Source organism: Camelina sativa, chromosome 11, assembly GCF_000633955.1.
Source record: "Camelina sativa cultivar DH55 chromosome 11, Cs, whole genome shotgun sequence".
Classification (NCBI taxonomy): domain Eukaryota; kingdom Viridiplantae; phylum Streptophyta; class Magnoliopsida; order Brassicales; family Brassicaceae; genus Camelina; species Camelina sativa.
Window position 1 is genome coordinate 23,729,077 of NC_025695.1, and position 13,383 is coordinate 23,742,459.

At 33.1% G+C, this 13,383-nt stretch overlaps 1 protein-coding gene and 1 long non-coding RNA gene across 2 annotated transcripts; both read right to left on the reverse strand.

The window, feature by feature from the left end:
* Nucleotides 8,326–9,615, reverse strand: LOC104728263. Its single transcript, XM_019231925.1, has 2 exons — nucleotides 9,027–9,615; nucleotides 8,326–8,888 (listed from the first exon to the last, which is right to left on the reverse strand). The coding sequence occupies exons 1-2, from the start codon at nucleotides 9,613–9,615 to the stop codon at nucleotides 8,326–8,328; spliced, it is 1,152 nt and encodes a 383-aa protein (XP_019087470.1).
* On the reverse strand, nucleotides 10,190–13,254 carry LOC104724129. The gene is made up of 4 exons (XR_757525.2): nucleotides 12,879–13,254; nucleotides 12,476–12,559; nucleotides 11,967–12,157; nucleotides 10,190–11,880 (listed from the first exon to the last, which is right to left on the reverse strand). It is a non-coding gene; the product is annotated as an uncharacterized LOC104724129 (long non-coding RNA).

Sequence of the window (13,383 nt, forward strand, 5' to 3'; positions counted from 1 at the left end):
CCCCCCCCGGCCAGCACAATTTTGACCCTCCCAGTCAAAATCTGAGATTGAACCCCATCAATCTCTGAGATCTGCATCCAGTTACTATGCTTATTCCCACGTCATTGACACTTTTGCCTCCAAATCCTCTACTCCTAGGTTGCAACCTTCGGGTCATACCGATAACACTCTTAGACCACCCGTCTTTGAGCCATACTATTTCACCCTCGGGTCGTCAGCGTCGAGATTTTGGTACCAGGAGAACCCCAATCTCCTCTACCACCCTTAGGACCGCATTCCTTCGAGTTATCGGTATCTAGGGAACCCCCGTCCTCTCAGGAGAACTCCCATCACCTGATAAGTTGATTAGGACCCCCTGCCCTCTCATAGGATTTTTATGATTTATTAGAACTGTTGATTTCTTGGGATTCTTATTCTAATGTGATCTACATCTTTGGTTGTTTTCATATTAATTCTTGATCGACCACCTAGAAATAATACTATAGGAAAGTAAATTGATATGAGAATAAATTGATTTTTCTGAGAAAATCTTTGATGAGCAAAATTACTTTTTACAAAGAGATTTGAATTAATAATTTTGTGAACAAACTAAACTCGTTTTCAAAGCTGGTTTTAACTTGAATTTTGCAAAGAGATTTGGATTTTCAGGTTTTAAACTTAAATAATATTTGCAGTGAGAACTGATTTATTTTACAATAGAGTTTATAGTTCTAGATCTGATTTTAATTGATTGAATCCTGATTTATTGATTGGTTTGATATTCCATAATTTCATGAAATTTTTCCTTAGGCCTAGTTTTAATCCCTTGAATTAAAAAACTTTTATTTGCTTTTCTTTCTTTTTATTTTAATACAAATTATTTTGCTTAGCATAATTAAAAGATTATTAATTTTATTGTGTAATCTTGACTCTCAGTAGAATTTGATTTCTAAGTACTATAGTGATCTCTTAATTTGAGATAGTAGGTTTAGAGTTAATTTGAAAGAGTAGATCTTTAGAGTTAATTTGAAAGAGTAGATCTAGAGTTAATTCGAGCATATCACTCACCTTTAGGTTTATTGTCCACTCTAATATGCGACAGCATGTATTAGTAGCTATCTCACACCATCGTACATGTCTACTATACTAAAAGTGAAAGCAAAAAATTATATGAAAGAGCATTTTTATTAATGAAAGAGTGAGTATGAAGAGACTACTTTGAATACTTAAATTATTTATGGATTCAGGGTTCTTGCAAGTTATGATTTGGTTGTCTAGGAATTAAAGAGTGAGATAGAGTTGGCCAACTGACATCATATGAAGTCAAAATGTCGTTAGACTTATTTCTTTAGCTCCTTATTTACTTTGTACTCACAGTAACAAAGCTATAACGTGCATATTAGTCCTGAGCAAAATAAGCAATTTGAATATATATCAAATCTAAAAGAATCGAAACTGAATTCAAATTGATGTATTAATCGAATAGATAATTAAATTTAAAAATTCAAAAACTGGATATTAAATAAATATTTGAAATATCCAAAAACATTTTTAAAATACTATAAAACCCAAAAATATTTGAAACAAATCCAAAAAATCCAAAATACCTAAAACGTATATGAATAATCAAACAGAAAATGGTTTAAGAATATTCAAAACATTTGAATCTTTTTTGTTAGAAACGAAACTGTAAAATACTCTATATGTTTTCTTTTGACAAAATTCATGTACGAATGAACTGCATATCAAAATCAACATTTTTCATATCTCATAAAATATCTATATATACATTTTGCAAGTACAGTTTGTAAAAAGATCTCGGATTTCTAAACTATTTACAAACCTATGCCATTGACATTTATTGTTTATTGACAAAATTAAAAAATAATATTTATCATATTTAATAAAATTTCCTAAAATCAGTCTGTAATAAGTCCCAAGTACCATTTTCCAATTTCTTTCTCTCCTTTCGTCCTTATATGATTTTATTTGTTTTTAAAATTATTTTATTATATAAAACATATGTATAATAAAATACAAGTTTTTTCGCATATGTTACAATTTGAATTTTTTTTTAACAGACATATATTACTCAATCGATTTTTTTTAAAAAGTGTATATATAACGTTCTACATCGGGTAAAAAATTTTAGGCAATGGTTCAAAACTATTGGAAATAGGACTAATATACTAAAGGGACGAGGTTATATGGCGGGACGGTTTGAGTCAATATTAATATAAATTTAAAATATTATTAATTTGGTGCTACAACAAGAGTATATCATCATTTGATTATTTTGTTAACACCAACAATATAAAATATTATACATATTTAAAATTATTAAATTATAATTACATAAAAAGAAGTTGTCGTGCAGTATATCACAGGTTAAATCCTAAAATTAACAATCAAATACAATCATATAAATACAATCTTAAACATCAGATAAAACAAATAAAATTAACTAATAGTTACAATTTTAAATTTAATAATTTTGGTAAAAATATAGCTCCGCGGTATATCACAAGTTAAAATTTAGTATGATTTAAATTTCACCTTATTTTTCTTAACCAGGCCTACTAAAGCCACCTATGTCTCGAACTCCATTCACATAATTAAGATGGGTAAAGGCTCATGTATATCTGGTAAAATAAGAAGCATAGAGGCTTTATTATTAGGAGGCCCATTAGAAGGATTCTAAAAAAAAACCACTGATGAAAATTAAAGTAAACTAAATAGTTGTGTTTATATATATATATATATATATATATATATATATATATACTTATTATATAAAGTTGGATTTTCAAAGTTAGTCATTAGCAATATTTTGACATGTGTCAAGTTATCAATCTCAGATTTTAACATGTGTAAAAGTTTATATTTAATAGGATAAATTTGATTACAACAAAAATAAAATGTTTTGTTTTAAAAAAAAATAATGTAGAAAGATAATTATCAAAAATTACAGAATTTATAAAAACAAATACAAAGTTTTTTTAAAAATAATTATAAGGAGATTTTATATATATATTTCATAAAATTTGAAATTATAATATTATTTACTTATTTTTAATTTTTAGTTATTAATTCTACAAAAAAATATAGAAAAAGGGATTAAGGAAAATACACAGTTAATTATTAATTCTAAATTTTATAAATATCCACTTTTATATAAGCATAGATCGTTTCATATTTAAATAATTTATTCAAAACACTGCTTTCAACTTTGTTTAATTGAGAAATATTTTTTAATGGGAAGGTAAGTTTTTCTTATTTTTTTAAACCAAAATTTTCTCCTACTTTCTCATACACTAGCAGTTGACCCGCGCTACGTGCTGAAGTTTGATGAGGTTGTTTTTATTTTGGTTGTTTTGTTAGTTTGTTATTTGGTTTGTTATTTCCCCTCTTTCCGTCTGGTTCTGTTGTTCGTATATTATCCTTTGTTCTTTTGTTGTTTTTTTTTGGTGTTTTTTTTGCCAAATTTGTATAATGTGGTCTTTTTAGAAATGTAAAATTTATTTAAATCATGATGTTATTTTTTTATATTCATAAAATATAGAATTAGAAGTTAAGTTTTGTATAGTTATTGTTTGTTTTCTTGCTTTAGTTGTTAGTTCTGGTTTATTAATATTTTTTCTCATTTTGTCATTCCATTGTTTTTTGGTTTTATTAGATGTGGTTGTAGGTAATGTTTTTATTATCATTTTAAAAACTTATTAACTTGTGGTAGTACCTTTTTTGAAAACGCTTTTGTGTCAGGAGTAATGAGTTTGTTGTTTTGGCATCTCAATTACTTACAATTTTTTTGATTTTTTTATTGGTTTTTGGTCTGTTTGATATTGGGCTTTATTTTCTTTAAGACTTAGAATTATGTTGGGCCGTTAGGTTGTTATTGGTTTGGCCTTGATGTCGGAATGGCTTTCTTCCCTTTCTTAAAATGATGTCGCGTGAATGGATAGCAGAGACGTCGTTTGTCCGATCTACAGGACAGTAAGAGTTTTGAAAATATTTCCTCCACCCCGCTTATCCTTCTTCATTCATCCCTTTTAGTGATGCATAATTTATCTCTCTGACCTTTGCATCTGTACCGGGTAATTGGCTCTTCCCTGCTGGTTTTGTTCCAGTTAAGTGTTAGTTGGTGTTCAAATCTGGCGTTTTTTTTTTGTTTTTTTAGTTAGTTTCTTTTCAGAATTTATTTGTACATTGTATTTTCGATTTCTGTTTTAATTTTGATTTGTTTGGGCCCTAGAGTGTGGGTTTCGATTGGATGTGAATTGTGTGTCGTTAAATTAAATGTTTGCCTCTATCGCGGTTTTTCCCAAAATATTGTGAGGTGTATTATTGTGTTGCCCGGTTCAGTTAGTTAATCAATTTAGGTCTAATGTGAAGATAATCTGGAAATCGGATATTAGCATCTTTTCGTTCAACTAATGGTGTCTGTAGGTCTTAGTTTTTTTCCCGGCTTGGTGATGGTTTCGTCAATTTTTGTCGACTAATGTTAATTTAATTATTAGTTGTGTTTCCTTGATCCTCTGTACGTGTTTCTAAGTTTTTAGTTTGAGTTGTTTTATCATTTTGTTGTTAAGGAGGCTTGTTTTATGAAGCTGACATTTTTAATGATATAAGTGTTTCTGAATCTGAAGACCTCTTTCCATACGTGTATCTCATGTTGGTCGAAAGACTTTTAGACCTGTTTTAGAGATGGTTTGTTTGGACCTTGCTTCAAAATATGTTGATCTTGTATGTTGTGATTTGTTTTTATGGTAACTGGTGGTCTTATTTATTATTTTCTCCCAATCGTTTGTATTCTTGGTATTCTTTGAGTTAATGTATCTTTTTTTCTTGTTTATATTATTATGTAGGCGTTAGGTTATGTTTATGAAGCAGGGAAGCAACAACTTTATTATGAACTTTGGAAATATCTAGATTTGGATGATATTGGTGAGCCTTATTGTTTTTCCGTAAGCTAACAGAAAAAGACAAATTTGATCATTTGTTTAAAGTAGTAGTAGTGTGCACATCTATTCTCCATATCATTGAGGGTGTAGATGATAGTTGGTTGGACTTCTGCCAATGTATTGTAGTAGCACTCTAGTTTTGGGACATTGACTCTGTGTAACGATTTCTTGATATCTTTCCAGCATTGATCATCCTTTGCTTTGTTTTCTTTCCAGCCTAATTTGTCGAGCCAAAATTTTCCTTATGTTGTGTCACCCCTGCACAACTGTATAATTCCATAAAGGTATTGTTCTCGTAAGTACCTTCTGCTGCCTTTTTCAAGTGGGCCAACTCTACTTCTGTGTTGTTTTTGTGGAAATACTCATGGATCCCTTTGATGTAGTGTGCCTCCACATTTCCACTTGCAATGGTTTTTTCCATGAGGTCTTGGTATTTCGTGAGTGATGCTTGGGGATTGATTGCTAGTGGCCTTAGGTTGATATTCTTGTAAACTCGGTGATCTTGGGCTGCTTTGGCTAGATGTGATAATGCTTGCATGACATGTCTAACGCTTGTCCGTGACCTCTGTGCAACTCGAGAGATAATATCTCCAAGCACATCGTATGGTAGTTCTTCAAGGGGGTAGGATGTGTTTCGAAACATTTTTTTCGGAGTTGTGTGTGATTTTTAGTTTATACTTTGTGTAGAGTTATTTATAGGCTGCTCGTCAGTTGGAGTTATGTTTTTCTGTGATGTGTTCTTTACAATTGGCCCCCTTTTTCCCCTTATCATTGATCCTTTAATATTCACGTCTTTATGAGTTTTACTGTTTACTGCTTAATCATTAATTCATGGCATAATGGTGAGTGTAAATTGGGAGAGTAGTGTTTCTTCTTAAATTGGTAGGCCTTAAATTTTGAAATCGATTCAAACTTAAGAACAATTAGAAGTTTGTTTTCTAAAATATAATGTCACACATGTGGTCGTACTCTTGAAATCCATTTTTAATATATATTTTACCGCCCCTACAAAAGTATTTCTAATGTATGTGTATGATAACTTAGGTAATTTCTGCCTGATTATATATTCCGATTGTTATGAAGATTAGTAGACATGTGTTTAAGTTTTACTTAATATTTTGTGTCTGTTGGTTCTCCATTGGTGTGTCCGTTTAATTTTCGATGTCTGTTTCCTCTAATTTATTTAAATTCATTTATTTCCCAAAGTTGTGCCTTCTTGTTCATTCCGTTAGCTTATGTTAGTGGGGTAATGTAAATTCTGGGTTTTTTTTTTATTAAAGTTAGTTGGTTCTTTATGTAGGAGTCTTTTTCACTTTTTTATTTCCCTTAATATTTATGTTATTGAATTTTGGGGTTTTTAATTTGTAGTTATTATACTTTACTGTATTTAAAATATAAATTGGTCATTTGTTAGAAAAAATTTAAAAGATTGTTTAACATTGTTACTGTTTTGAGGTCATTGTTAAGCCAATGTTATTTAAAGTATGTGAGATTTGACGCATGAACAATCATATTTCTGGAGGTCTGATGTTTAATATTATTGTTTAGTTTTTGTCCCCGGATTGATTTTCTTGTAACCCGTTTTATCGTTTGACGTGATTTTAAACGGGTGTTGTTATTAATACAATGGCAAATGGACAGAAGGTTTTTTGCAGAAAGCGAATAAGACAAAAGCATCACAATTGCCCATATTGTGTTTATTTAGAACTTCTCTTATATGTCTGTTGCCCTACATATAGGACAATTTCTTGTCACATAGATATTACAGTGATGGTGGTAAGTATGGTTACATTTCAGTGTGTTGACTTCATTTTCTCCTCTAAATGTTTCCAAGCAAATAACGCAGACTTCATTTTCCTCTTCTTTGGTTCGTGTTCTTTTCGATGTTTGTAGATTTTCAATAAGCATCTCGGTGTTCAGAATGTAGTTTGCCTGGAAGTTGTAATCTGTAACTGTGAAGTGTATAACTAAAGTCATATTGCTTTGAATTTCTGTTAGTAGAACTACATTCAGAAATTGCATGAACCATGTTGTTCTTCTTCTACTCTCATTGACTGGTATTGCATTAGTTGCTAGGTGGTATAGTAAGTTACCTCTGAAGTATGCTAATGTTGAATCGTCGGCGTTTCTTGGGTAAGGTATATGTACTTTGGTTTGACGTTCTCCCATCTGTGGCCTTCTGATTGTGAGAAGTATTGATATTTCGCTCAGCAGAGTAGAGGGAACTGTTTCATAAGAAAACGTGTATTCCCGATTATGGTTTCTTGCCATTTTTGCGCTGTTTTTTTAATGGTTTTTTTGTGTTACGTTTATAGCTTTTGGAATACAGTATACGGTTGTTGTATATATAGATGTCGTGTACCTTTGTTTAAAGAGTCCTCCATTAATAAGGGTTTTTTTGGACGGATGGTTTCCCCTGGTTTTTTCGACTGGCTGCCGTTTCAAATTTCTGTAATGGTATAGTGGGTTTTAAAGGTGTACTTGAATTTGATTGTGAAGTTTGTACCGAGCCGTGGGAAATTGGGTAATTATAATATACTTATTTGTAAACTGTTTTTTGTATTAGTTATTGAATTTTTAAAAGTGTGTCTAATTTTACATGTTTGAACGGGGCCTTCCAAATTTAAAGTCTTTGTAGTGATTTGGTTATAGGTCGAAGCCTTATGTTAATAGGCCTGGGCCCAAAATTTGGTTCTAGGGCAGAGTTTTTTCACCGTGGTTTTGCTTTTTTATTAAAAGTTCCAAGATGAGGTTCATCTTCTTTTGTGTATTGTCATTTTGGGCTCTTAACTTTCCAATCGTTTAAATTGACCTTCTTTAAAAGTATCTAAAATATGGGTTGATTGTTGTTCTTGTTATTTTTTGACAACTAACCCGGTTATATACTTTTTATAAGGGACTTGAAGTTTATTAAGTTCGATTTTGTTTCACAGAGTAGTCGTATGTTTTGGGTTAATTCTTTAATTTGTTTATGAAAACCATTTCCTGCATTTTCAGAGTACATTGTTGTGACTTAAAAAATGTTGTACTCTACTCTGTTTTTAATACTTTTTAAAAAAATTGACTACATTAAAGCATCTTTATTGGTAGGTTTTTAATTTTGGGGTTCTTAAATTTATTAATATTAAAAAGTATACTTTTATAAATTAAGAACATTTTGTTTATTAATTAAAATTGTACCCCTCCAATGGTAAACTCTTAAAAGTGAGGTTCTTAGTTTTGAAAAAAAATAATAATAATGTTTAAATGTTTAAACAATGAAGATTTTATTATTGCATTTCATAAAATTTTAAACATACAAAACACAAAAGCATATGAAAATAGAAGTAGAAATTACAAATGGGAAAAAAGTTTAGTTGTAATCTTGATTTGTGGCAAACTTTTGTCAGATATTCTCAACCAAATCATCCTTCAATTGTTGATGTTTTTGCTGATTACGAATTTCCTTCCGCTTGCTGAGCATGGTCATCATATTGCTGACATTTGAAGGTGTATCAGTTGAAACTGTAGAGTCCACATGTGAAGTTCTGAGTGCTTCTACTTGTGCGAATTCTGTTGGATCCAACAGTGTATACCCATCTCGTTCGTCTTCTACTATGATGTTGTGAAGTATGATACACCCTCTCATTATCTTTCCAATTTTTTCCTTATCATGGACAAGAGCTGGGTTTTTGACTATGGCGAAGCGAGCTTGCAAGACTCCAAAAGCATGCTCGACATCTTTACGGACAGTTTCTTGACATGTAGCAAACAAGGATGCCTTCGGATCTTGTGGAATCCGAATAGATTGGATAAAAGTAGCCCATTTCGAATAAATACCATCGCTGAGATAGTAAGCCAAATGATACTCGCGGCCGTTGACAATGTAATTCACTTTTGGAGCATGACCTTGTAATATATCATCAAAAACCGGAAAGCGATCAAGAACATTGATTACGTTTAACGTACCTAGAGGTCCAAAAAACGTGTGCCATATCCACAGATCGTGTGACGCTACAGCCTCTAAAATGATGGTTGGCTTTCCGGATCCACGTGTGTATTGACCTTTCCATGCGGTCGGGCAATTCTTCCACTCCTAATGCATACAATCGGTGCTTCCTATCATCCCGGGAAATCCTCGTAGCTCTCCAATATCGAGTAAACGTTGAAGATCCTCTTGTGTGGGTCTCCTTAGATATTCATCTCCAAATAAATTTATGACTCCTTCAACAAAATTGACCAAGCATTGCATCGTAGTGGTTTCAGAAAGCCGGAGGTATTCATCAACTGCATCAGCTGCACAACCATATGCCATCATACGAATTGCTGCTGTACACTTCTGTATTGCAGAGAGACCGAACCTTCCGGTAGCATCTCTTCTTCGTTGAAAGAATAGAATTTCATTAGAGAGTCGATCAGTTATACGTATGAACAGCGCCTTGTTCATTCTAAAGCGACGACGAAAAAGAGGAGGAAAGTATATTGCATCTTCACTAAAATAATCGGTCCACAAGCGGATGTGTCCATCTTCATGATCTCTTTCAATATAGACTCTTTTTTTCCTTGGCTTTCTTGCTTGTTGGCGATCAGCATGAGCAGCCACAATATGATCGAACGCCTGATCGTACACTTTATCAAATTTCTCATCAAGCATAGTGTCAAAATTTTCAAAATTATTACTAGAAGAATATGCCATTTATTTTTTCAAAATGACGAAAATCAAAATAAAGAAGAAGATATGGAGTTGTGGAGTGGTAAAAGAAAAAGAGACGGAGCAATGGAGTTGTAGTAGAAGAAGTATTAACTTATTTGAATTGTAGTATGAAGATAAGAGATAGAGTTGTGGGAGTTGTGGAAGTAATATATGACAGATCTTATATAGTGTTACAAGTCTATTTGATTAAAAAAATAACAAAGCAGTCACGAGCAACAATTACAAAGAAGTCGGCATAAAAAAACAAGGTTAAAAATGGGTCCATGAAGTCACGAGCAACTTCTCACCAAGCATTCTTGTTTCTTGTTGTCACGAGGACCAATTCACCAAGCCGATCACTATGTCTTCAAGTCACAGGCGGATCTTGTTTCACATTTGTCATAAACCTGTGTTTAGTTGTCTCTTCCTGTCACGAGCATACTTGTCTCTATCTGTCACAAGCCACAACAACACAATCCATTTTCAGTTTAACATCACTAGAACACATAAAGGTTGGTAATCAAAAGCACAAAAACATAATATGATACACACAACAGAAACTGATTACAATAAAAAGTCAAGAACATAAGTAGATTAAACATCACATTAAAACTTGAACAACAGAAACATATCACATTAAATCATCAAAAAAAGAAACCGATTACAATAAAAAGTCAATATACATAAACATATTACATGAAACATCAAAAAAAACAAACTGATTACAATGATGAACTCAAGCACAACCACTCATCATAGAAAAATAACTAATTAGCTTGAGAAAATGTCATCAATTAGCTTGTTCTTTAAAGCTATATCATGATCAGTTAGTGGCTCTGTTTTTGCAAGTATCATTGCCAGGAGGTTACGATTGCTAATCTTCTCTTTTAAAGCAAATCCTTTTGCTTTAGCTCCAATATCGCATCTAACTCCAACAGATACTTGCTATCTTCATCATCAATGGCTGTCTTCTTCATATTCTTGTTTTTTGCCTTTGAAGCCTTAACACCAGGTGGACGAATCATTGAGTCATCCTCTCTATGGTTCTCTGATTGGGAGCTTGAAGAACCGTCCATACCCTTCCTTCTTTTACCCATTCCATTCCCTTTACCTTGTGATGAACTTGCACACCATTTCTGATCATATCTAAGCTCTCGCCAAGCATGCTCTAGGGTCAACTTTACCTTGTGATCATTGAAGTATATTTCGTTGGCTAGCTTCATAACATTATCTTCATTCTGTCCACTTGATCTCTCCTTGGTTGCAGCTTCGTAGCATTAAACAAACTTGCAAACAATGTCATTTATCTTCCCCCACCTCTGCTTTATATGACTTTGGAGCCTCTTTTCTAAACCGGCAACCTTTGGACTTGCATTGAAATAATCAGCAACCCGTTTCCAATAAGCTTCACCTTTTTGACCATTACTTACTATGGGATCCTTGCTCTTGTTCAGCCATGCACCAATGAGCTGAACATCATCTGCTGGTGCCCATTTATTTCTTGATCTACGACCTTGTGGTGTAGCATCAGAGCATTGAGTGCTAAACTCAGGAACTTGTGATTCACCAAGTTCAATACTTGGTGAATCTATTTCATGAGGATTGGCGTGGGTTTCTCCTTGACTATTTAATAGGTCCATGAAGCCAGGAGAGTGGGTATATGGGTTCATGGAATCGTGTACTTTTAAATGAGAATGAAAGAGATTGTTGAATGGTTTAGAGTAAACTGTTTGTACTTTGAAGGAGGAATGCTTAACTATATAAGGTGAGATCAATGTTAGAGCAAAGAGAAACATTTTGGTGGTTGTTGTTATTAGCAATCAATGTCAAAGTAAACATTTTTACCTAACATAACACAACCAAACATTGAACTCAAAGACCATAACACTAAGCATTGAACAATAAGTATGATGTAGACATTCCTAATCAACACCTAACAAGCATTTATTCTACCCACCAAACACAATGCAATCAATAAAAATTATCTACATATATCAAAGCTTTCTCACAAATACAATTCAAAGTTTAGAGAGCCACAATAACTATGCAATGTGAAACGGTAAAGGTGTGGGGAGAGCTTGAAGTGGACAAGGTGTGGTTCATATGCCCAACTATATGCATTTATTATAAAGCAAAAACCTTGACATAACTAGAAAGATAGAGAAAGCAGGTGAATATGAGCAACTTCAAACAGTTTAAAAAGACGTACCTTTGGTTCTGCATTTCAAGGATTAAAAACCGTGTAGCTAGAGATGATTGTGTTGTTCCCTAATCCGTAACAAAAACGAAAGAAGATTAAAAGACAAGATAACCCAACTCTCGTTTAATTATCAATCAGTCTCATGGGTACAAACCTAGATGCAACTTAAGAGTCGACACTTCTGAGGAGAACCCAAACTCGTAAGGATCAATTTTATGAGAAATCAAGTCACCGCCGCCAATGTTTACCCAATCAAAGTATCGTCAATAAAGAGAGCGAAGCTACTTAAGCCTTTCGCGTCAGGAGCTTGATGAACAGAGGAGTCTCTCAATCAGGAACAAGCTCCTTGGGAACGAACAGAGAAGGCATTCAAGAGAGAAGACAAGTAAGAGAGATATCAATATGACATGTTTTTTTCTTTTTCTTTTTACTAAAACTCTATCCATTTCACAAGTGCCTCTAAGAATAAATCAGAAACAAACTCCTCGGGTGTTTGTTTAGAGTTTAGATTGTGAGTGTATTCAAAGCTCATGAACAAGACAAACCTCAAAATTCAATCTCACACTCAAAACTCAAATCCATACAGAATCCTAATAACATAGTGAATATGTAATTGAAAAGCTTTGATTTTCAACAAAGATCCTTGAACGAGACAAATATTACCTTGTTAGATTCCTCATATCCTTTGGACCTTCCTCCTAAAACAACCACCAATGTAATTCACTAATCTCCAGCAGCTTTTCCAACCTGTAATCCAGTGAAATTCACCATCAGTACAACAACTTTATAAACCAACAAGATTCACAAAAATCTTTCCATACAGATCACAAAAATGTCAACATGAGTATTAAATCACACAATAATATTGGAACCATCAACAATCAAATCAAAGTATGGCCAATAAGAGATTCGTTGGACTTGCAGGATTCATAACCTATGGGAACAATCGCGATAGCCAGAGGGAACAATTGAATGAAAAGGAAATGAATAACAATCAATAGTCTCTAATCAATAAAACCACGGTTAGTGAGTGAGATTGAATTCAATCGGTGAAGAAGAAACTCACCGGAGAGAAGAAGACAGTCGGATAATCTTCAATTTGGTGAAGGACTCTCCGGTTTTAAAGAACAAACTCGCCGATTAACTGACCCAGAGTCGCTTGAGATCCGCCGTCTCTGGATAGGATGAGTCACCGTCGTCGAACACTCGGAGGTCACCAAAAGTTCAATCGTTCTCCTCTGTTTGCAACCTCTCATCGCGAGAGAGAAGGAAGAAGGAGAACAAAAAACAAGTTTTTCTTTTTTTCTAAAATGACCAATTTTGACCACGTCGATGACTATGAGGGACTCTTAAACCTCTTAGTTAAGAGGTGTTTCTTGGCATATTCACCAATTTTGATTTAATTTTAATCACATTATAACTAAGAACTCAAGCTAACAACCCCCGATAAAGATAGTCTAAGTTTGGTAAGTATCACTACAGTTCTTCCTCTACTTTGACCTATGTTCTGTTTAGCTTCGGTGGTATTTTCCTACGGAGGATGATACCTGAATTTGTGTATATTTAATTTC